The 23109-nt window shown below is 40.8% G+C and overlaps 1 gene segment (V, D, J or C); it reads left to right on the forward strand.

Annotated features, from left to right (window-relative positions):
- Positions 1–2598: 2598 nt before the first annotated feature.
- LOC103094881 (probable non-functional immunoglobulin kappa variable 3-7) lies at positions 2599–3450 on the forward strand. The segment is given in 2 exon segments: positions 2599–2677; positions 2990–3450. Coding segments are annotated over 2 exon segments (510 nt in total).
- Positions 3451–23109: the final 19659 nt, after the last annotated feature.

A 23109-nucleotide genomic window follows, 5' to 3' on the forward strand; every position in this document is an offset into this window, starting at 1 on the left:
AGGAAGGAAGGAAGGAAGGAAGGAAGGAAGGAAGGAAGGAAGGAAGGAAGGAAGGAAGGAAGGAAGGAAGGAAGGAAGGAAGGAAGGAAGGAAGGAAGGAAGGAAGGAAGGAAGGAAGGAAGGAAGGAAGGAAGGAAGGAACAATGAAAGCAGCTTAGACTTTATATATTTAAAAGCTATTGATAGTAAAAAAAAAATGAGAAACATAAAAAGCATGAACTATCATCGTGACCAATGAAAGTTTAAGGATTATAAACCAATCTCCAATATGACTAAAGAGCCAAGAAAAAAAGCATCAACTCACAAGTACTTGATTTCTTACTAAAGAACAAGCTATAAAGGCGTACTCTGGCATATACATGTGTGTGTGTGTATTATCTTATATTGGACCAGTTTATATACTAAACACTTACAAGTGTTGGAGGGGGAAAGAATGTTATTAGTGTAGACCCAGTTAAGCCAAGTCACCTCAAAAGCTTTTAGGATGAAACTGGCAGAAGAATTACAAATGAAACAACTGCCAACATTCTTACCACAATTTTCTTTATTAATGATAGTGGAGACACCACATTTGGTTTGTGATAGCCATGGGTCCCCAGTATGTTGCACAAGAAAGGAGAATTACAAAAAATATGAAGAGTGTGAGCTGTAGCAGAGCAAGGATAGACAGGAGGTCTCCACTGCAGGTAGCACAATATTTAGGACTTTCAGGGGTCTCATGATGTCTAAAAGAGTAAAAGATTCCAAACAGAAAAAACCACTGACACTATTGCTACTGAAAAACATCACGAGATACTTTCTGTAACCAATGACACAAATGCTTTCTTTTGCCTCTCTATGAAATCTAAATGAAATTGGTTGGCATGTTTTTGAGGCCATCCCTGATATAGATGAGTATTGCACGGTTTTCATGAATGGCATCATCCTTTACAGTCACACAGTTGACTTCAAGGTGCCCAAAAATCAAGCTCTCATTATTGTTATTCATTGTATTTGATTTGGCACAAGCATTGGAGTCATTAAGAACGATGCTACAATGAAGACTTTCCTTCAATACATTATCTCCTTTTGATACACACAAGTCAAAACCAGGCAAGATTCCTCGAGGGACTCAATGAAATCATTTAAGCTTGGGGAAGAAAGCCCTTTCCCCATAACTCTGGCACCCACTCTTACACAAACATCCCTAAGAATTACTGCAGAAAGTGCACATACGAAGGAAACCCACATGGAAGGACACACACATACATGCACATGAACACAATGTTTGTGGTCCTAGCATATCATGGAGAGGCATTTTTATGAGGAAAGTAGCTAACAAGGAGATACATCTAAAAGGGCTTCCACATAGGAAATACTTGTGGCGAGGATACATCCAGAGAAGGGGGGACTGACACCTCCAAAAATGCAGGAATACTGAAGTCTTCCAGTGACGATCTTGATCCCTGTACTCCTGCAGGCCTGCTCATTGTTCTCATAGCCTCTATTAGACCTTGTTCATCCCAATGCATATTGACTCCGCTGGAAGAGGAGCCTCTGCCAGAAATTGCTCTCCTGGACCCTCGGCCTCCAATTTCTGACTCAGCTGAAATCCTCTCTCTTGCTCAAGAGAAAACCAGCTGATGCCATGTCTTTCAACCTAAAGCCCATAGGTTTTCTCAGACACTGGTAGAAAAGGCTATAATGAGAACAGACAATAAGCTTCCTTTAGGACCTGCAAAACTCTCCTTTCAGATCATACTCTATGATCCTTTCCAAGGATTCTGGGCCCCATTGCAGAGACTCACTCAGACAATCAGTCATCAGTGCTGACCTCATGTCTAAGAATGGGATAGACGTACCCTTTGTTTTACCAGCACCCAGGAAAACAAAAATGAATTTATTTGCTAAATTTACTTATTTTAAAGTATTTTTCCAAGTTTACATGATCCTGTTGTCTCCCTCCCTTCTTCCTTCCCTGCTCCCACAGCCATCAAGCAATTGCACTGGGTTGTACATGTGTTAGCACTTAATACCTATTTCCATGTTATCCATTTTTGTAATAGAGCAGTCCAAAAGTCACCTCAGCAAGAGATTCTCAGTGTGGCTGTCTCAGGCTCTCCTCTAAGACCTGCCAAGCTCAGCTAGAGACATTCATGGCATCCTTCTCTCCTTCCTTCTCCATTAAGGGGAGAATTAGCAAGGAAGAATTTAAAACTAAGCTCAGAAACCTACCAACTGGGATCTCCTGTCTCCTTTAACATCACCCCAGGCTCCTGAGCGGGTTAGAGCTCTCTCCACAGGCTTCAGACATCTGGTCTTCTCTCAGAGACACAGAGCAGACATTCTGTGGATCCATGATGGCCTCCTACAATCATACTAGATCTGACAAGGAAACAAGGCAGAGATACACAAAGTCTTAACAGCAAATATGTAAAATGAATCTCACAAGGCATGGCCACTGTCTGCAAGGGCGCTTAGCCTGGCATCTGGAGTCCCTGCACCGAGCCCTTTGACCCAGGGCTTCCTTTGCATATGTGTACCCAAGGGACCTTTCACGGGCACCACGCCAGATATAAATATCTCTCTGCCTCCATCTGTCTCACTCTCAACCCAGAGGTCTCTGCCTACAGCTGTTGTGCTGACAGAATGATCCCTCGGGCCCATCTTCTCTGGCTACTGGTGCTCTGGGCACAGGGTAAGACATGCCAAAGGATGGGACAGGTTTCCAAGAGCCAGTGTTAATGGCTCATCATTGTGACCCTCCTCCGAAAGGAAGTAAGGTCTGAGTGAGGATTCAGGGAGGATGTTAGTCTTGGCCCCAGCACTGGCTGATCCAGGCTTACAAGCACAGCCCAGCTTTGCAGACACCATAATGTCTCTCTGAAACAGGCAGTGGCTCACCTTTACAGCCAAGAAAGCTCATCTGGAGCTTCATCAGTTTAAAAACATCTTTTAACATGTAAGATTTGACTGGGATGTCCACAGATTTCTATTTTTTTCCTTTCAGGTTCCCAAGGCAAGATTGTGATGACACAGTCTCCATCCTCTCTGTCTGCAAGTCCAGGAGAGAGAGTCACCATAAACTGCAGGTCCAGTGAGAGTATTACAGACAGTGATGGTGACGACCTCTTATACTGGTACCAGCATAAACCTGGCCAAGCCCCCCGGTGCCTTATCTACTGGGCTACCAACCTGGAATCTGGAGTGCCAGCCCGGTTCAGTGGCAGCAGGTCTGGGACAGATTTCACTCTCAGCATCAGCAGCATGGAGCCTGAGGATGCTGCAATTTATTACTGTCTTCAGACTTATAATGTACCTCCCACAGTGACATATTCTCAAACAAAAACCTCTCAAGGCTCAGGCCAGATGAGCAGTGAAGCTCCAGCACCCCAGCTACTTCCCCTTCCTCAGAAGGTGCTGTGGGGGCTGCTCAAAGGCAGCCTCTCTACCTCTCTTGGCATTCATTGAGTCTTCCTGGGCTGTCCAGTGTTCCCTGAGAAGAGACACACCAGAAGAAAAGACTGGAGACATTCTGGCTCAGAAGCAATTTGGCTGTTCTCCCTGTGTAAATGCTCCTGGTCAGATTCTCTTGATTGAAGGAGAATCACAGGATCAGAGACTTGGATCAAAGAAAGGACCTTCCATGTCACTGAGTCCAATGCCCCCCCCATCCAATTTTACATAGAAGGAAACTGAGGCTCAGAGAGTGACTTGGTCAGTCATACAATTACCAAGTATATAAGGTGATATTTGAACCCTTCTAACTCCAAACCCCCATACCCAATCCTCGTATCTACAGAGAGGAAAGTAGGAACCTGCTGAGCTTAGTGACTCCTTCCTCTGGTCTGGGGTTTGTCATCTCTTGAGAAAGACTTCAAGGATAAAGATCTGCAATTAGGTTTATCCCTCTTCTACCACTTCTCACTGTTTTCATAATCTCTGCTCATCACTTTCACACATTTATTCTCCTTTGTAGCCTAGAGAAGTCTAGGAAAAATGCCTTCCTGAGCAGCTCCAAGGCACCAAAGGTCCCTCCCTGTGAGAAGAGGTAAAGGGGTTCTCCTATATCTAGTCTCTCCTCTGTTTTCACACTATTCTGCCTAATTCAAGAGTTGGGGGAAGGGAGTCAGCTGGGTGCCTCAGTGGATTGAGAGGCAGGTCTAGAGACGGGAGCTGTTAAAATCTGGCCTCAGACACGTTCTAGCTGTGTGATCCTGGACAAATCACTTAACCCCGATTGCATAGCCATTACCACTTTTCTGCCTTGGAACCAATACAGAGTATTGAATCTAAGATAGAAGGTAAGGATTTAAAAAAAAAAAGAGTGGTATGCTATCCTTGAGGCAAAGCCTGAGTTTAGGGGTCTCTAAGAGGCCAGCTTTTCATGAAAGATCCTTTTTCCACTGGAGTCTAATGGGAATCTTTAGGGTGATGATAAACCTAGATAGGTCCTTTCCTGTGCTAAAGACTCTGTCTAACCATGGATGCACCCAAGGTTCCTGGGTCCACACCAAAAAAAGTAGCAGGTGTGAAGTTGATTAGATCGAATGCATTCAGAAGAGACCAAAGCCAGGGATGTTGTTCAGAGACATAAATGCTTTCAAATTACAGGGTCCAGATATGCTGGATTTTAGCATTTTTTCTTCCAGAATTGCCCTCACTGTTCTGAGCTGACACAGTATTACCCCAGTGTCCAGGGTTTCTCTGATCTTGGACAGTTAGGTGTCCTGAGCAGATGCTTATTTCTCCCTTGAGAAAAATTGAGACCCTGCACTGAGATCTAATGCTGGGATTGCTCTGAACTCACAAGCCTGCCCTATTCAAGAACACAAAAGCCTCACTTGGAAGGGGAGAGTGGGTATGAGTATTTATATATCACCTATTCTGTGCCAGGTGATGCGCTTTACTGAGATCTCATTTTATCCTCACAACAACCCTGAGATGTAGATGGTACTATTGTCCTTATTTTACAGATGAGGAAACTGAGGTAGGCAAAGGTTAAATGATTTAGCCAAGGTAACACAGCTAATGAGTGTCAGAAGAATGATATGAACTCAAGTTTTCCTGATTCCAAGTTCAAAGGCTTATTGTAGGAATGGATGTAAATGGAGAGGAGAGAGAGAACATGGAAGAGGAGACGGAGAGTCAGAATACACAGAAGGGATGCTAGAAAGGTTTTCAACTCACTTGGGAGCTGATTCGTGAACTCTAAAAGAGTATGGGGGGGTGGATCTTGAATTCTGGTGTGGAAAATATCATCTCATCTCATAGCCTGAAGTGTCCCAAAGTGATTGCAGTAACTGGTGTAAATCAATCATCTCAAAATCTTCTTGTGAACCTTTGATGGTCAGACAAGACTTTTGAGATTGACCCAAGAAGGATTTATCCTAGGAGGGCAGTCTGTGTGTCTGACCAGACAATCAGCTGTCTCTGCTACCTCTCAAGACTCAAACATATTTAGGAGCTTAGTTATATTAGATATAGATTAGAGGAAAGAATTTCCTTTGGACAGATCCTGGCTGATGGCCACAGCTGAGGACTCAAGATCAATCTGAAGAGATTAGTTTAGGGATATCCTGAATAGCTCTTTCCTATACCTTTCCCGTACTTATCTCAGTAATAAAGCAGTGTTAATTAATATGAAACAAAGTCCGATAAGTCTTTGAAATTTGCCAAATTCCATGGAGGAGAAGCTGGACTCTGCTAGGTCCCTCTCACCTGCAGGCATACAGTTGTGTACATATGGTATCTTAGGAGTCAAATCTAGTGCCTTTTCTCAGTCTTTCCTCTCCTCTTCCTGTACAGACTTTGATACTGTGCATCACTCTCTCCTCTTCCATTTTATTTTCCTTCTAAATTTTCAGGACTCCAATCATCCCTGCTTCTCCTCCCTATCAAGCCCCTCCTAATCCGTCTCCAATGCTGGATCCTCACCATGGCCTCTAAACTATATATATAAGCTCAATTAACAATAATTTTTCACTGTCTGGTTAAGTCTAAGCTTTAGAAACTCTTTTGGGTTTTCCTTGGCAGAGATACTGGACTGGTTTGCCATTTCCCTCTCCAGCACCTTTTCTTGATGAGGAACCTGAAACAAATATGGTTAAGTGACTCGTTCAAGGTCACATAGATAGGAAGTGTCTGAGATCAGATTTGAACTCAGAAAAATGAGCCTTAATGGCTCCATACCCAGCACATAATCCACTTCCCCTCCTGATGGCCCCCTGAAACAATAAAACTGACTAAATCAGAAAGGAATCAAGTATAGGAGGAATAACTGGAGAATGAAGTACATAAGGCTCCCAGAGGAAAGAACATCTCCTGAATATCAGGGTCTAAGGGTTTTCCCCTGAGCTGATTCTTTCACTTTTGCTCCTATAACCCTAACAGCCCAGCTGCTTTGCATAAAGAGATTTCCCCAATGGAGGGCCTCTACATGGGGGCAGATAAACATGATCTGGGGCCAGAGAAGCCACACGGCATGAGACACTGCAAAATGGAGGTCCCGTCCCAGATGCTCTTTGGACTTCTCATGCTTTGGGTCCCAGGTGAGAATATAGGGCGCCATCACATGCAGACATGCCATTTTCCCTAACAGGAGACCATCCAAAAGGCCATAACTCTCTGGGGAATGAGCCACTGCAGTCTCAGTGTGATGGGGATTTCTGTTAGGTAAGGGCCATTGGGGGGGGGGGGGCTGAGCATCCAAAGGAGGGGAGCCTGTGCTCTCTTCATTCCATGTCCTTGGTCATTGGTCATCCATTCCTGCTTTCAGATTCCAGGGGAGAAATTGTGCTGACCCAGTCTCTAGCCTCAGTGTCTGTGAGCCCAGGAAAGAGAGTCACCATCAGCTGCCAGGCCAGTCAGAGTGTCAAATACAGTGATGGACAGACCTATCTGTGCTGGTTCCAGCAGAAACCTGGACAGTCTCCTCGGCTACTCATTTACCTGGTTTCAAAGTTAGAATCAGGAATCCCTGCCAGGTTCGGTGGCAGTGGTGCTGACAGGGATTTCACCTTCACAATCAGCAGTGTCAATGCTGAAGATGGAGCAGATTATTACTGTGGACAAGAATCTTTTAGTCCTCCCACAATGCTACAGGCCAGATCAAAACCTCCCCAGGCCCAGGCTGGCTGTGCAGGGAGGCTCAGCTGTCTCCTGTGCTGCCTCTCCTCCAGCAGCTGCTGGGGTGCCTGCTCACATCCAGATCTCTGAGGACAATAAGAGAAAAGGGGCTCAGGGGAAAAGCCATGGACTGACAGCTCTGTGCCCTGAGAGCCCTTGCTGCTCCCCAACCATGAGCACTAAGATAAAGGAAAGACCCAACCCCTCTCTGACTGGGCCCCCCAGTACATGCCGGGACTCAGGTCCTCTCTCCTTCTTATACAATCTGACTCTCCTACTCCCCATTGACAGAGGAAAAGTGTAGACATTTTTCCAGGCTCAGGTGCCTGCTGTCCTTTCTTCCTAGGTCTATGATCTATAGAAAGGATGGCAATAAGCCAAATGGAGGGGATGAAATTCCAGAAGAGCTACTTAAAATCCTAAAACATGATGTGGTTAAAGGGATGCACTCAATATGCCAGCAAATTTGGAAAATCCAAGAGAGGACACTGGATTAGAAAGGATCAGTTCATGCTCTCATCCCAAAGCAGGGCAATGCCAAACAATGCTCACATGCCAGGAAACTTGCCCTCATTTCACATGACACCAAGGCTGTGCTCAAGATTCCACATGCCAGGCTTCAGCAACATGTGACATTAACACTAGGGCAGGCTGGTTTTCAAAGAGGCAGAAGAATCAGGGACCAAATTTTCAACATTTGCTGGATTGTGGAGAAAGCAAAGGAGTTCCAGAAGAACATCTACTTCTGTTTCACCGTCAACACTCAAGCCTTTGACTTTGTGGATCCTAACAAATTGTGGTCAGTCCTCAAAGCAATGGGAGCTCCTGATTATCTTATTTGTCTTCTGAGGAATATGTATGCAAGTCAAAAAGCAACAGTTAGACTGGAACAAGGACAATAATTGGTTTAAGACTGGGAAAGCAGTACAAGATTAGAGGTTGTCACCTTATTGACACATTATCTATATACATGTATGTACAGAGGACATCGCGTGAAATGTCAGGCTGGGTGAGTCAAAATGTGGGATTAAGGTTTCCAGGGAAAATAGAAACAACCTTCTATATGCAAATAGTAACACTTTAACAGCATAAAGTAAAGAAGATTTAAGAAGCCTCTTAATGGCTGCCTTGGATCTTGGCATTACTGAAACTAAGATCATGGCAGCTGGTCCCATCCCTTCTTGCCAAATAGAAGAGGAAAGGGGAAACTGTGTCTGACTTCATATTCTTGGGCTCCAAGCTCACTTCAGATGGTGACTGCTTCCAAGAAATTAAAAGCTGCTTGCTCCTTGGAAGGAAAGCCATGATAAATCTCGACAGCATATGAAAAATTGTCACATCACCTTGCCAACAAAGCCCAATAGCCAATGCTATGGTTTATCCAATAAAAATTATGGCAGTGAGAGTTGGACTATGAGGAAAGCTGAACTTGGGAGAATCTTTCAAATTATGGTTCTGGAGAAGAATTTTGAGAGTCCCTTGGACAGTAAGGAAAATAACTCAATCAGTACTTAAAGAAATGAATCCATACTATTCAATGGAAGGATAAACACTGAAGCTGAAATTGGAATACTTTGGCCACAATGAGGAGGCAGGGCATCAGAATTCTCTTAAACACAATGTCCAATCATGGTATGAAATGGCTGACATCAAGCATGGCTCCTGCCCCTCTGCACAGATGGCTTGGATTATAAGTGGGCTGTGAGGAATATATTCTCAACTGTGGACATTGTATAGGCTTAGTTTTTTAGCTCTATTTTTAGTGTGAGTGGGGAACTAGAGTGTATCTTTGACAGGACATAGAAAAAAATAAACAACCAAATGCATTAATAATTACCAAGTGACTTCCGGGGAAACATGGCAGTAATCTAGACACAAGACTCATCCTCTCCTCAGCACCCACTGATGTAGATTAGCTCAAAAGCCCAAAAAAACCAAATTCATAAGAACAAAGGGACTCTACAGTATGGCTCAGCATTGAAGGTATGTGGGATGTGGCCATTTCTACACTCTAAGGGGGTAAAAAAGTTCCTACCAAAACACAAGCTGATCTACCCTCTCCCACCCAACCTACAGCTCCGTAGTCAGAGCCAGCGTACACCAGAATCAGAGAGTGAGCATGGCACCTCTAGAGTGAGTAAGGAGCACCTCTAGGTCCTTGGGAGCTGACTAAGACCACCAAAGACCTACCCCTGAGAGCAGCTACACCTGAAACCACAGCAGACTGAAGAACTCAGACTGTGGGGACTCACAGGAAGATAGCACAGAGAAGGCAGCAAACAGTTCCTTAACGCCATATACAGAGAGACTGCCCATCTCACTCAGATTTCTGACAATAAAGGGAAGGAAAAACCTCCACAGTGATGTAAAATAAATCATTTTGATTACATAAAATTAAAAAGGTTTTGTACAAACAAAATTAATGCATCCAAAATAAGAAGGGAAGTAACCAATTGGGAAACAATCTTCATAACAAAAACCTCTGACAAAGGTCTAATTACTCAAATTTACAAAGAGCCAAATCAATTGTACAAAAAAATCAAGCCATTCTCCAATTGATAAATGGCAAGGGACATGAATAGGCAATTTTCAGTCAAAGAAATCAAAACTATTAATAAGCACATGAAAAAAGTGTTCTAAATCTCTATTAATCAGAGAAATGCAAATCAAAACAACTCTGAGGTATCACCCTCACACCTAGCAGATTGGCTAACATGACAGCAAAGGAAAGAAATATATGTTGGAGGGGATGTAGCAAAGTCAGAACATTAATTCATTGCTGGTGGAGTTGTGAATTGATCCCAACCTTCCTGGAGGGCAATTTGGAACTATGCCCAAAGGGTGCTGAAAGAAGGTCTGCCCTTTGATCCAGCCATAGCATTGCAGGGTTAGTACCCCAAAGAGATAATAAGGAAAAAGACTTGTACAAGAATATTCATAGCTGTGCTCTTTGCTGGCAAAAAAATGGAAAATGAGGGCATGCCCTTCAGTTGGGGAATGACTGAACAAATTTTGGTATATGTTGGTGATGGAATACTATTGTGCTCGAAGGAATAATAAAGTGGAGGAATACCATGGGGACTGGAACAACTTCCAGGAACTGATGCAAAGCGAAAGGAGCAGAACCAGGGGAACACTGTACACAGAGACTGATACACTGTGGTACAACCGAATGTAATGGACTTCTCCATTAGTGGCACTACAGTGATCCTGAATAACCTGGAGGGATCTATCTGAAAGAACACTATCCACATTAAGAGGAAACACTGTGAGAGTAAAAACACAGAAGAAAAACAACTGCTTAATTACATGGGTCACCGGGAATACTGTTGGGGATGTGGACTCTAAATGAACATCCTATTGCAAACATCAACAGCATAGAAATAACTTCTGTTCAAGGACACGTGAAATACCCAGTGGAATAGCACATCGGCTATGGGAAGGGTGGGGTGAGGGGAGGGAGGAATAGATTATGATTCTTGTAACCAAAGAATAATGTTTGTAATTGACTAAATAAAAAAATAATTAGCAATTAATGAAAATCAGATTTAATAAGTACTGCATTGACACTGTCACAAATATATTATTGAATAATATTTGAGCACACACAGATACACACACACACACACACACACATCAATGTAACAGCTTCTTCCTTTTGGAAAATCTTTGGAAGAGAACAAGAATGGATCACTGAAGATATTAGATCAACTAGGAGATTCTGTTGTTAATCTGTCCATTGACAAGTGCCAATTCTCTGCACTAGCAGATGCATTGCATTTCTCAGAAGGCAGTGTTGACTAACTTAAAGAAAACTAACTAAGTTAACACTTTGACAATTATGAAGATTTATTAAGAGTCAAAAGTCCCTGGTACAGAAAGCAACAAATGGAAGGAAGGAAGGAAGGAAGGAAGGAAGGAAGGAAGGAAGGAAGGAAGGAAGGAAGGAAGGAAGGAAGGAAGGAAGGAAGGAAGGAAGGAAGGAAGGAAGGAAGGAAGGAAGGAAGGAAGGAAGGAAGGAAGGAAGGAAGGAAGGAAGGAAGGAAGGAAGGAAGGAAGGAAGGAAGGAATAAAAGAGAAAGAAATACTATTATAGTATCTTAAAAATGGAACAAACTCGATACAAAACAGTAGTAATATCTGAATCAATGTTTGAGCTGGAAGTTATTAGAACATTGACTCATTTGAGAGAAAGCACAAAGGATGGAAAGAAGAAAAGATGGAGAAAGAAAAGAAGAGAAAGAAGGAAAGAAATAGGCATTTAGTAAGCATCTTCTATGTACCAGGTACTGTGCTAAGCACTTTACAAATATTACCTCATTTGATCCTCACAACTACTGTGAGAGGTAGGTGCTATTTATTACCTCCATCTTACAGCTGAGGAAACTGAGGCAGACAGTGGTTAAAGTGAATTGCCATGGATCATACAAGAATCTAAAATTAGATTAAAATTTAGATTAAAAATCTAAAAACTTAGCAAGTATCTAAAGCCAGATTTGAATTTAGCTCTTCCTGACTGTAGACCTAGCAATCTATATCCACTCTACCATCTCACAGTGACTAAAAGATAATAGAATTATAAAAATAGACTTGAATCCAGGACTTCAATCCCCAGAAGTCCTTGCTCCACTTCCCCAGAATGCTTTGTATTTTCACTGAACTCTCACCTGGGACAAGAGCAAAATATTATTTAAAGGTTCTCCACCTCAGGCGGGGTCTCTCTCTTTTTTTTCTTTCCTGTTTCCACTTGCAAGCAGATGAGGCTCTTTTCATAATGTAGGTGAAGTTGTGTCTAGGCCTCTCTCTCTGGCCTAGACATGTGCTTTTCTTACTTGTATATTCTTGGGTTCTTAATCTTAAATAAACCTCTAAAAAATATAATACTCCTTGCAGAGAGAAACTAATTTCTACCTGTCTCAGTTCCTCTAAATTTTCATCTTTACAGTTGGTGACCTAATGGGACAAAAGACTCTCAATTTTTTTTAAAGGATAGCCTAGTTTGTTTGTTTTTTAATCCACATTTTCTCCAAGATGCTTTTTTAGAAAACTCGGACTTTCTTGAGCCCTTCCCTCCCACCGGCTCAGCCACTTCTCCCTGCCTGCATACGTTCCTGCCTAAAGCCCCCGCTCCAGACCTGTTTGCAGATTGCAGCTCACCTGTCCACCCTGGCTGCCCGCTCCGGCTCCCAGCCCTGCTTCCCTGCATTCCTGTCGTTCCTGGCCTACCCTGGTGCTCTCTCTAGCTCACCCAGTCCCTGTTCAACCCAGATCTTTGGAACAGATCGCTCAGGACTCATTTCTACCAGCTGGTAACAAACAGGGGTATTGACCATGTGGGCAGATGGTAGGAGGGGAGAGAGACAAGAGTGAAAGAAGAAAGGTTTTTTCAAGCAGGTACTTAAAAGCATGGCTATTTTACAAGGATATCTTTTAATTGCATTAATCCTTTTATTGACTTCACCTGCATGTCAAGGAAAATATCCAGAGCTTTACAACTGTTTAGCTAACTTTGGGGAGGCAGCTGGGTATCTCAGTGGACTGAGAGCCAGGCCCAGAGATGGGAGCCCATCTTTGGTTGAAACCTGGACTGAGACACTTCATGGCCATGTGGCCCTGAGCAGATCACTTGGACCTCATTGCTTACCCCTTATCAATTTGCCTTCGGACAACAGACATTTAAATGGATAATTAATAATTTAAAAAAAAACACCCAAAGAACTTTGAAGAGACTAGAGGTTTTATTTTTAAGGCATTTCAGACTCCAATGGTTATAAAAATCTCTGTGTTTCTATTGCATTTTCCTGATTGTTTTGTTTAAGATGTAACTTTGTGATTTTAAAATCATATATTACTGCATTCAATATTATTCGGTTACACTGAAGGTTGATTGAATTTATTTTGAACGTACTGAGTTTTGACTACTGTTAAATTCTGTTGTTTTTCCCCTATAACTACATTGAAAAAATATCATTGTAATTAAGCCCATATATGAAAACAGTCTTTCTATTTTGCCTTTGTAAATTGTCACATAGAGGATAGATGGACTTCTTCAGAACAGGTTACAATTGCTATAACAACCTTTGGAAATTCTAATGTGCTAAATATCTCAATTGATTTTTTTTTTTTTAAAAACCCTTACCTTCCGTCTTGGAGTCAATACTGTGTATTGGCTCCAAGGCAGAAGAGTGGTAAGGGCTAGGCAATGGGGGTCAAGTGACTTGCCCAGGGTCACACAGCTAGGAAGTGGCTGAGGCCGGATTTGAACCTAGGACCTCCCGTCTCTAGGCCTGGTTCTCAATCCACTGAGCTACCCAGCTGCCCCCATCTCAATTGATTTTAAGGGTTTTTTAAATATGATTTTTGGAATTTGTTTAACAATCTCTGGTTATTTTTGCCTGCCCCTACCACGAGGTAAGGCTCACTCTAGTAGCTGAAGTGAAATATAATTACAACCCCCAACCTTCACGCATTTCTAAATATGTGAATGGAAGTTGGGGCAGTTAAACTCAGGGCATTTGTACCCCTAAAAAGCCTCCAAAAAGGAGCATCTCTCATTTATACTCTTCAGCTCACTACTTTACTTCCACCAGAGTGATATATAGATTTCTTGATTATGTTCTTAACCCAAGATGAGTTTTACTTTGTTTAAGAATACATTTAAATACCAAGGTTGAAAGATGGCTACATTTGTAAAAAACTTGTGACAAATATCCATCAATTCATAGGTTTTAAAAAATGCCATACAGCAACTTATGTGAAATATGAAAGTGTATTTGTTTGCTATTGTAATTAATTGGGCTATTGAGAATTTGGGGGATACTGATATCTACACATTTGTACTACTTTTCTTTAAAAATGAAAAATGTTACCTTGTTCAGTTCATTTGCCTTATACTCACAGTGGAGCATGGCCAGATATAAAGAGGAAATGGATCTCATTTTTGGTGAGAAAGCCTTGTATTCTATATTTCCTTAGCTGACACAGAGTGCCAATGATTATAAGCTATATTTTTGAATTTTTAAAGCTCTTTTATTATTATATTTTTCTTGCATGTGCAATATACTATTTCAGTTGTTTTTATATTTTTTCTCTTTTTTATATTTAAAGCACATGTCACCAGCATTAAGATTTTCTTCAACTTTTTGATTTAGCAGTAATATAAGTTTAAAATACATTTGCTAATGCATGCCCTAAAAAGCTACAGACTATATAAATGATGCCACTAATTATTTAAAAAATTATAGGACTTTGCTTAATTATTCTGTCTGATTCCAGGACAAGATATACACCAAAGAGCCATTGAACAGTGCCAAAGAAGAACAAAGCTAACTGCATAGTGCCAATCGAGTACAAGGTCAAAGAGACCAACCAATCCTGGTGGAATTGATATAACTTTGAGCCTAGACAAAGAGGACTTGAACGTGTTTGGGGTTCGAGGTTGTGGCTGTTTAACATATGTTAAAGGCAGGTCTTCCTTGTTCCACATTCTACCAAGTATCTCAAACTTGTCTCCTACTTGGCTCCTATAATCTGGTCCCTTTTCTGTCTTTCATAGTGTGGTACCTTTCTGTAGTCCTGGCTATTGACTGGGTAAATGCATCATTGCTTAGATCATTTAATTGGGCCCTGATAGAAGGACCTGTTATAGATTTATTTTTCCTTGACTTAGAATTTTTACACATAAGACTATGATAGTCTATTTTTATCCAGAAATTTTTCTTTTTTCTTTTGATTTTTCTGATATCTTTTTAATTTCTCTTGCCAATTGATTCATATACCTCATACCTCAGCCATGCATCCCTAAGTGATCCTGTATTTTTCAATCGCCCTCTTAATGGGGGAATGTAAAAAATATCATTATTTTAAATTGCAAAGTTTACATTCCTTTTTAGAAGAATTTTAGGTAAAGAAAGATGCTACCTCAATAAATTCAGAAACTTAACTGTGGGAGAAGACACCATGAAGAAGCCTCCAGACCACAAGCTGCACAAAAATGAACTTTGTGTGTGGTTGAATAAACATTTATTTGTATGTATACTTTCATGCCAAAGGGGACTGCCCCCTAACTGGCTTTTTGTCAATGTAGCCAGCAGTTATTGGTTTTGTTCTTTTTTTCTCTTATTCTCAAATTATTGTAATCTTTAAATTGATTATGTTTTTATGATCCTTTGGGGAAGTCCTTCACAAGAGGATTAAATGGAGTTATGTAAAAATGGACTTGAATCCAGGACTTCAATCCCCAGAAGTCCTTGCTCCACTTCCCCAGAATGCTTTGTAATCTCACTGAATTCTCACCTGGGACAAGAGCAAAATATTTTTTAAAAGTTCTCCACCTCCGGCTGGGTCTCTCTCTTTTTTTTCTTTCCTGTTAATGCTTGCAAGCAGACTCGGCTCTTTTCATAATATAGGTGAAGTTGTGTCTAGGCCTCTCTCTCTAGCCTAGATATGTGCTTTTCTTACTTGTATATTCTTAGGTTCTTAATCTTAAATAAACCTCTAAAAAAATATAATACTCCTTGCAGAGAGAAACTAACTTCTACCTGCCTCAGTTCCCTTAAATTTTAATCTTTACAAAATCAATGCCTAATTTTAAGAAAAATAAAATTAGAAGTTGTGAAGCACAATGAAAATGGCTTAGACTTTATATATTTAAACAAGCTATGGATGGTAAGAAAAAATGAGAAAAATAAGAAGCATGAACTATCATCGTGACGTATGAAGATTTAAGGATTATAAAGCAATCACCAATATGACTAAAGAGCCTAGAAAAAAGCCTCAACTCACAAGAACTTGATTCCTTACTAAAGAACAAGCTATAAAGACCTACTCTGGCATATATATTGTGTGTGTTATCTAATGTTGGTGCAGTTTACATCCTAAAACACTGACAAGTACTGGAGGGGGAAAGAGTTTTATTAGTGTAAGACCCAGTTAAGTCATCTCAAAAACTTTTATGATGAAACTGGCAGAAGAATTACAAATGAAACAACTGCCAAGATTCTTACCACAAACTATTTTCTTTATTAATGACAGTAGAACCATCACATTTGGTTTGTGATACCGATTCGACAGACTATCTCCTTTTGATACACATAAGTCAAAACCACACAAGATTCCTCGAGGGACAAAATGAAATCATTTAAGCTTGTGGAAGAAAGCCCTTTCCCTATAACTCTGGCACCCACTCTTACACAAACATCCCTAAGAAATACTGGAGAAAGGGCACATACATTGGAAACCCACATAGAAGGACACACACATACTTGCACATGAACACCATGTTTCTGGTCCTAGGATATCATGGAGAGGCATTTTCTTGAGGAAAGTAGCTAACTAGTGTAAAGATTAAAATTTAGGGGAGACTGAGGCAGGTAGAAATTAGTTCCTCTCTGCAAGGAATATTATATTTTATGAGGTTTATTGAAGATTAAGGATTTAAGAAAATACAGGATAAGGAAAACGTGCCTAGGCCAGAGGCCTAGACAAGACCTCACCTACATTATGGAAAGAGCCAAGTCTGCTCCAAAACGGAAGTCCAAAAAGAGACCAAAAACCTTTGCCACCAGGTTAAATACCTTCTCGATCTCGGCCCACCTGAGAATTTCCGTGAGATTACAAAGCATTTTGGGGAAGTGGAGCAAAGGCTTGTGGGGATTGTAGTTAAAGCTTCCTCAGAGGGGAGAGAGAAGCTTTAAAGTAGGAAGATAGAGAAAGGATAGAAGTTTTAGATACCACAAGGGGGATGACGGACTTGAATTAGAGATATGAGGTGGCAGGAATGAGTCACAAATACATGCCTTAATAAATGTCAATGAGTCACAGCCAAGCTCCGATCAATGGACCATTCCGAAGGCTTTTACCAGTCCAGAGATCCAGAGTCAATACCACACAGGTCGGAGAAATGATAGAGAAAGATTAAAGATGGAGCCTAGCCAAAGGCCAGGCTCCAGCAAGGACAGGCATCAGTGGGAGCTGGAAGGGAGGAAGAGCAGAAGAGAGAAAGGAGGAGCTGGCTGGGGCATATTTAATCTCTTTGATATGCAAATATACACAGTACATAGGGATGATTATCATTGGTTAATGACAAGGTATAGGTGTGGTTTCCCTTAACCAGGTGAGCACAAAGAAACCTGTGTTCCCACCTAACCTGGGGGAAGCTGGGATCAAGGGTCAGAGGCTTTCCCAGCCATGTGCAATACTGAGCATGCTCAAGCCTGAGCATGCTCTCTTCTAAGGCAATCTGTACATACCAACTGTTTCCCTTGCCCATAGCTAGGGGTGGACTGCTACAGTAGTCCTATATTCGAGTGTATTTTTTACATTCCCCCCGTTTGACCATTTGAAAAAAATAATTTTTTCCAAAGGATCATGAAAACATAATCAATTTAAAGATTACAATAATTTGAGGATAAGAGAAAAAAAAGAATAAAACCAATAATTACTGGACACATTGACAAAAAGCCGTTAGGGGGCAGTCCCCTTTGGCATGAAAGTATACATACAAATAAATGTTCAATCAACCACACACAAAGTTCATTTTTGTGCAGCTTGTGGTCTGGAGGCTTCATAGTGGCTTCTCCAACAGTTCAGTTCTGGATTCAGAGAGGTAGCATCTTCTTTACCTAAAATTCTTCTCAAAAGGAATTTAAACTTTGAAATTTAAAATAATAATTTTTTTACATTCCCCCCTTTAAGAAGGTGATTAAAAAACTGGGATCACTTAGGGATGAATGGCTAAAGTATATGAATCAATTGGTAAGAGAAATTAACAAAAACATCAGAAAAATCAAAAAGAGACTTCCGGTTAAGATGGCGGCTTAGAGAAAGCTAAAGCTCAGATCTCCGGAAAACCCTTCCCGACCAATCTCAAACGATAAGCTCCTAAGGCGCCGAAATTCAAAACGATCAACAGCACAGACCCTGGGAACCCTCCTCCTGGACCTAGACCCGGTTCAAAAGGTACGGCTCCCCTTAAAAGCCAGAACCCGAGATCACTCGGACCTCAGGGGTAGGAGCGCAGAGTCCAAGGCTCCCGGAAGCCGCAGCCCAGCCGGCTCAGAGAGCAGGGTCCTCGGAAACAACAACCCTCAGGGCCTTCTACAGTCCCGGTGAAAGTTACTGCCTGGGGCCTCCGCTGCAGAGAGCTGGTCGAAACAACAGCAACCCTCAGGGCGGGCAAGACAGCCTCACGGGCTGGATCCTGCTATCCAAGTCTCAGTGAAAGTCCTCGCCCTCGGAGCTTGGGGAAGCGGCAGCCCATCCCCCCGCAGGCCGACGAAACAGCCTCACGGCCAGCGATTCTGAAGGCAACTTCCGGAAAGCGAGCCGGGGGGAGAGTGTGGCCTCGTGGTCCGACCCTTCCATTCCAGTTCCAGTGAGGCATATTCAGTTTAACCCAGGGAAAGCCCATAGAACTATCTGCCCAGGACTGCCTCTGAACACCAGAAAGAGACAAGAAAAACTAATCCTCCACATTCAGAGATGACAAACTCCACAGAACCACAGAAGCCCCAAAATACCAAGAAAAATAAGAAGAAAGGGGCGACTTTGGACACATTCTATGGAGCCAAAATACAAAATACAGAGCAGACAGAAGATAATATAAAAGAAAATGCTCCAAAACCTTCCAAAGGAAATGGAAACTCTCCACAAACCTATGAAGAATTTGAATCAGAAATGACCAAAAAGATGGAAGCCTTCTGGGAGGAAAAGTTGGAAATAATGCAAAAGAAATTCACGCATCTACAAAACCAGTTTGACCAAACTGTAAAAGAAAACCAGGCTTTAAAGGCCAGAATCAGGCAGCTGGAAGACAACGATCGTGTAAAAGAGCAAGAATCAATAAAGCAAAGCCAAAATACCAAGAAATTAGAAGAGAACATAAAATATCTCACCGACAAGGTGATAGATCTGGAAAATAGGGGGAGAAGGGATAATTTAAGAATAATTGGACTCCCAGATAAGCCAGAAATAAACACCAAACTGGACATGGTGATACAAGATATAATCAAAGAAAATTGCCCAGAGATTCTAGAACAAGGGGGCAATACAGCCACTGACAGAGCTCACAGAACACCTTCTACACTAAACCCCCAAAAGACAACTCCCAGGAATGTAATTGCCAAATTCCAAAGCTATCAAACAAAAGAAAAAATCCTACAGGAAGCCAGAAAAAGACAATTTAGATATAAAGGAATGCCAATCAGGGTCACCCAAGACCTTGCAAGTTCTACTCTGAATGATCGTAAGGCATGGAACATGATCTTCAGAAAGGCAAGAGAGCTGGGTCTCCAACCAAGAATCAGCTACCCAGCAAAACTGACTATATACTTCCAAGGGAAAGTATGGGCATTCAACAAAATAGAAGACTTCCAACTTTTTGCAAAGAAAAGACCAGAGCTCTGTGGAAAGTTTGATACCGAAAATCAAAGAGCAAGGAACACCTGAAAAGGTAAATATTAAGGAAAGGGGAAAATGTTATCTTCTTCTTTTACTCAAACTCTCTTCTATAAGGACTACATTTATATCAACCTATGTATACTAACATGTGGGGAAAATGTAATGTATAAATAGGGGGTAAAGAAAGACCAAATAGAATAATCATTCTCACACAAAGATTCACATGGGAAGGGGAGGGGAAGAAAACTCCTATAAGAAGGAGAGGAAGAGAGGGGGGGGGTTACTTAAACCTCAATCTCAGGGAAATCAGCTCTGAGAGGGAAAAACCTCCAGATCCATTGGGATCTTGAATTCTATCTTACCCAACAAGGGTAAGGAGAAGGGAAAACCAAGGGGGGGAGGGGGAGAGGGAGAACAAAAAGGGAAGGTAAGAGAGGGGGGAGGGGGAGGGAACAAAAAGGGAGGGACTAAAAAGGGAAACATCAAGGGAGGGGACAAGGGGGACTGTTTCAAAGTAAATCACTGGACTAAAAGGTAGAGCCGAAGAAGAAAAGGTTAGAATTAGGGAAGGCAATCAAAATGCCAGGGAGTCCACAAATGACAATCATAACTTTGAACGTGAATGGGATGAACTCACCCATAAAACGTAGACGAATAGCAGAATGGATTAGAATCCAAAACCCTACCATATGTTGTCTTCAAGAAACACACATGAGGCGGGTTGACACCCACAAGGTCAGAATTAAAGGATGGAGTAAGACCTTCTGGGCTTCAACTGATAGAAAGAAGGCAGGAGTGGTAATCATGATATCTGATAAAGCCAATGCAAAAATAGACCTGATCAAAAGGGATAGGGAAGGTAATTATATTTTGTTAAAAGGGACTATAGACAATGAGGAAATATCATTAATCAATATGTATGCACCAAATAATATAGCACCCAAATTTCTAATGGAGAAACTAGGAGAATTGAAGGAAGAAATAGACAATAAAACCATACTAGTGGGAGACTTAAACCAACCATTATCAAATTTAGATAAATCAAATCAAAAAATAAATAAGAAAGAGGTAAAAGAAGTGAATGAAATCTTAGAAAAATTAGAATTAATAGACATATGGAGAAAAATAAATAGGGATAAAAAGGAATACACCTTCTTCTCAGCACCACATGGCACATTCACAAAAATTGACCATACATTAGGTCACAGAAACATAGCACACAAATGCAGAAAAGCAGAAATAATGAATGCAGCCTTCTCAGATCACAAGGCAATAAAAATAATGATTAGTAATGGTACATGGAAAACCAAATCTAAAACCAATTGGAAATTAAACAATATGATACTCCAAAACCGTTTAGTTAAAGAAGAAATCATAGAAACAATTAATAATTTCATCGAGGAAAATGACAATGGCGAAACATCCTTCCAAACCTTTTGGGATGCAGCCAAAGCGGTAATCAGAGGTAAATTCATATCCCTGAATGCTTATATTAACAAACAAGGGAGAGCAGAGATCAATCAATTGGAAATGCAAATGAAAAAACTGGAAAGCGATCAAATTAAAAACCCCCAGCAGAAAACCAAATTAGAAATCCTAAAAATTAAGGGAGAAATTAATAAAATCGAAAGTGATAGAACTATTGATTTAATAAATGAGACAAGAAGCTGGTACTTTGAAAAAACAAACAAAATAGACAAGGTACTGGTCAATCTAGTTAAAAAAAGGAAGGAAGAAAAGCAAATTCACAGCATTAAAGATGAAAAGGGGGACAGCACCTCCAATGAGGAGGAAATTAAGGCAATCATTAGAAATTACTTTGCCCAATTATATGTCAATAAATACACCAATTTAGGAGAAATGGATGAATATATACAAAAATACAAACTGCCTAGACTAACAGAAGAGGAAATAGAATTCCTAAATAATCCCATATCAGAAATTGAAATCCAACAAGCCATCAAAGAACTTCCTAAGAAAAAGTCCCCAGGGCCTGATGGATTCACCTGTGAATTCTATCAAACATTCAGAGAACAGTTAATCCCAATACTATACAAACTATTTGACATAATAAGCAAAGAGGGAGTTCTACCAAACTCCTTTTACGACACAAACATGGTACTGATTCCAAAACCAGGCAGGTCAAAAACAGAGAAAGAAAACTATAGGCCAATCTCCCTAATGAATATAGATGCAAAAATCTTAAATAGGATACTAGCAAAAAGACTCCAGCAAGTGATCAGAAGGATCATTCACCATGATCAAGTAGGATTCATACCAGGGATGCAGGGCTGGTTCAACATTAGGAAAACCATCCACATAATTGACCACATCAACAAGCAAACTAGCAAGAATCACATGATTATTTCAATAGATGCAGAAAAAGCCTTTGATAAAATACAACACCCATTCCTATTAAAAACACTAGAAAGCATAGGAATAGAAGGGTCATTCCTAAAAATAATAAACAGTATATATCTAAAACCAACAGCTAATATCATCTGCAATGGGGATAAACTAGATGCATTCCCAATAAGATCAGGAGTGAAACAAGGATGCCCATTATCACCTCTACTATTTGACATTGTACTAGAAACACTAGCAGTAGCAATTAGAGAAGATAAAGGAATTGAAGGCATCAAAATAGGCAAGGAGGAGACCAAGTTATCACTCTTTGCGGATGACATGATGGTCTACTTAAAGAATCCTAGAGATTCAACCAAAAAGCTAATTGAAATAATCAACAACTTTAGCAAAGTTGCAGGATACAAAATAAACCCACATAAATCATCAGCTTTTCTATATATCTCCAACACAGCTCAGCAGCAAGAACTAGAAAGAGAAATCCCATTCAAAATCACCTTAGACAAAATAAAATACCTAGGAATCTACCTCCCAAGACAAACACAGGAACTATATGAACACAACTACAAAACACTCGCCACACAACTAAAACTAGACTTGAACAAATGGAAAAACATTAACTGCTCATGGATAGGACGAGCCAATATAATAAAAATGACCATCCTACCCAAACTTATTTATCTATTTAGTGCCATACCCATTGAACTACCAAAATACTTCTTCACTGATTTAGAAAAAACCATAACAAAGTTCATTTGGAAGAACAAAAGATCAAGGATATCCAGGGAAATAATGAAAAAAAACACATATGATGGGGGCCTTGCAGTCCCTGACCTAAAACTATATTACAAAGCAGCAGTCATCAAAACAATTTGGTACTGGCTAAGAAATAGAAAGGAAGATCAGTGGAATAGACTGGGGGAAAGCGACCTCAGCAAGACAGTATACGATAAACCCAAAGATCCCAGCTTTTGGGACAAAAATCCACTATTTCATAAAAACTGCTGGGAAAATTGGAAGACAGTGTGGGAGAGACTAGGAATAGATCAACACCTCACACCCTACACCAAGATAAATTCAAAATGGGTGAGTGACTTAAACATAAAGAAGGAAACCATAAGTAAATTGGGTAAACACAGAATAGTATACATGTCAGACCTTTGGGAGGGGAAAGGCTTTAAAACCAAGCAAGATATAGAAAAAATCACAAAATGTAAAATAAATAATTTTGACTACATC

This window comes from Monodelphis domestica, chromosome 1 (genome assembly GCF_027887165.1).
Source record: "Monodelphis domestica isolate mMonDom1 chromosome 1, mMonDom1.pri, whole genome shotgun sequence".
NCBI classification, from domain to species: Eukaryota; Metazoa; Chordata; class Mammalia; order Didelphimorphia; family Didelphidae; genus Monodelphis; species Monodelphis domestica.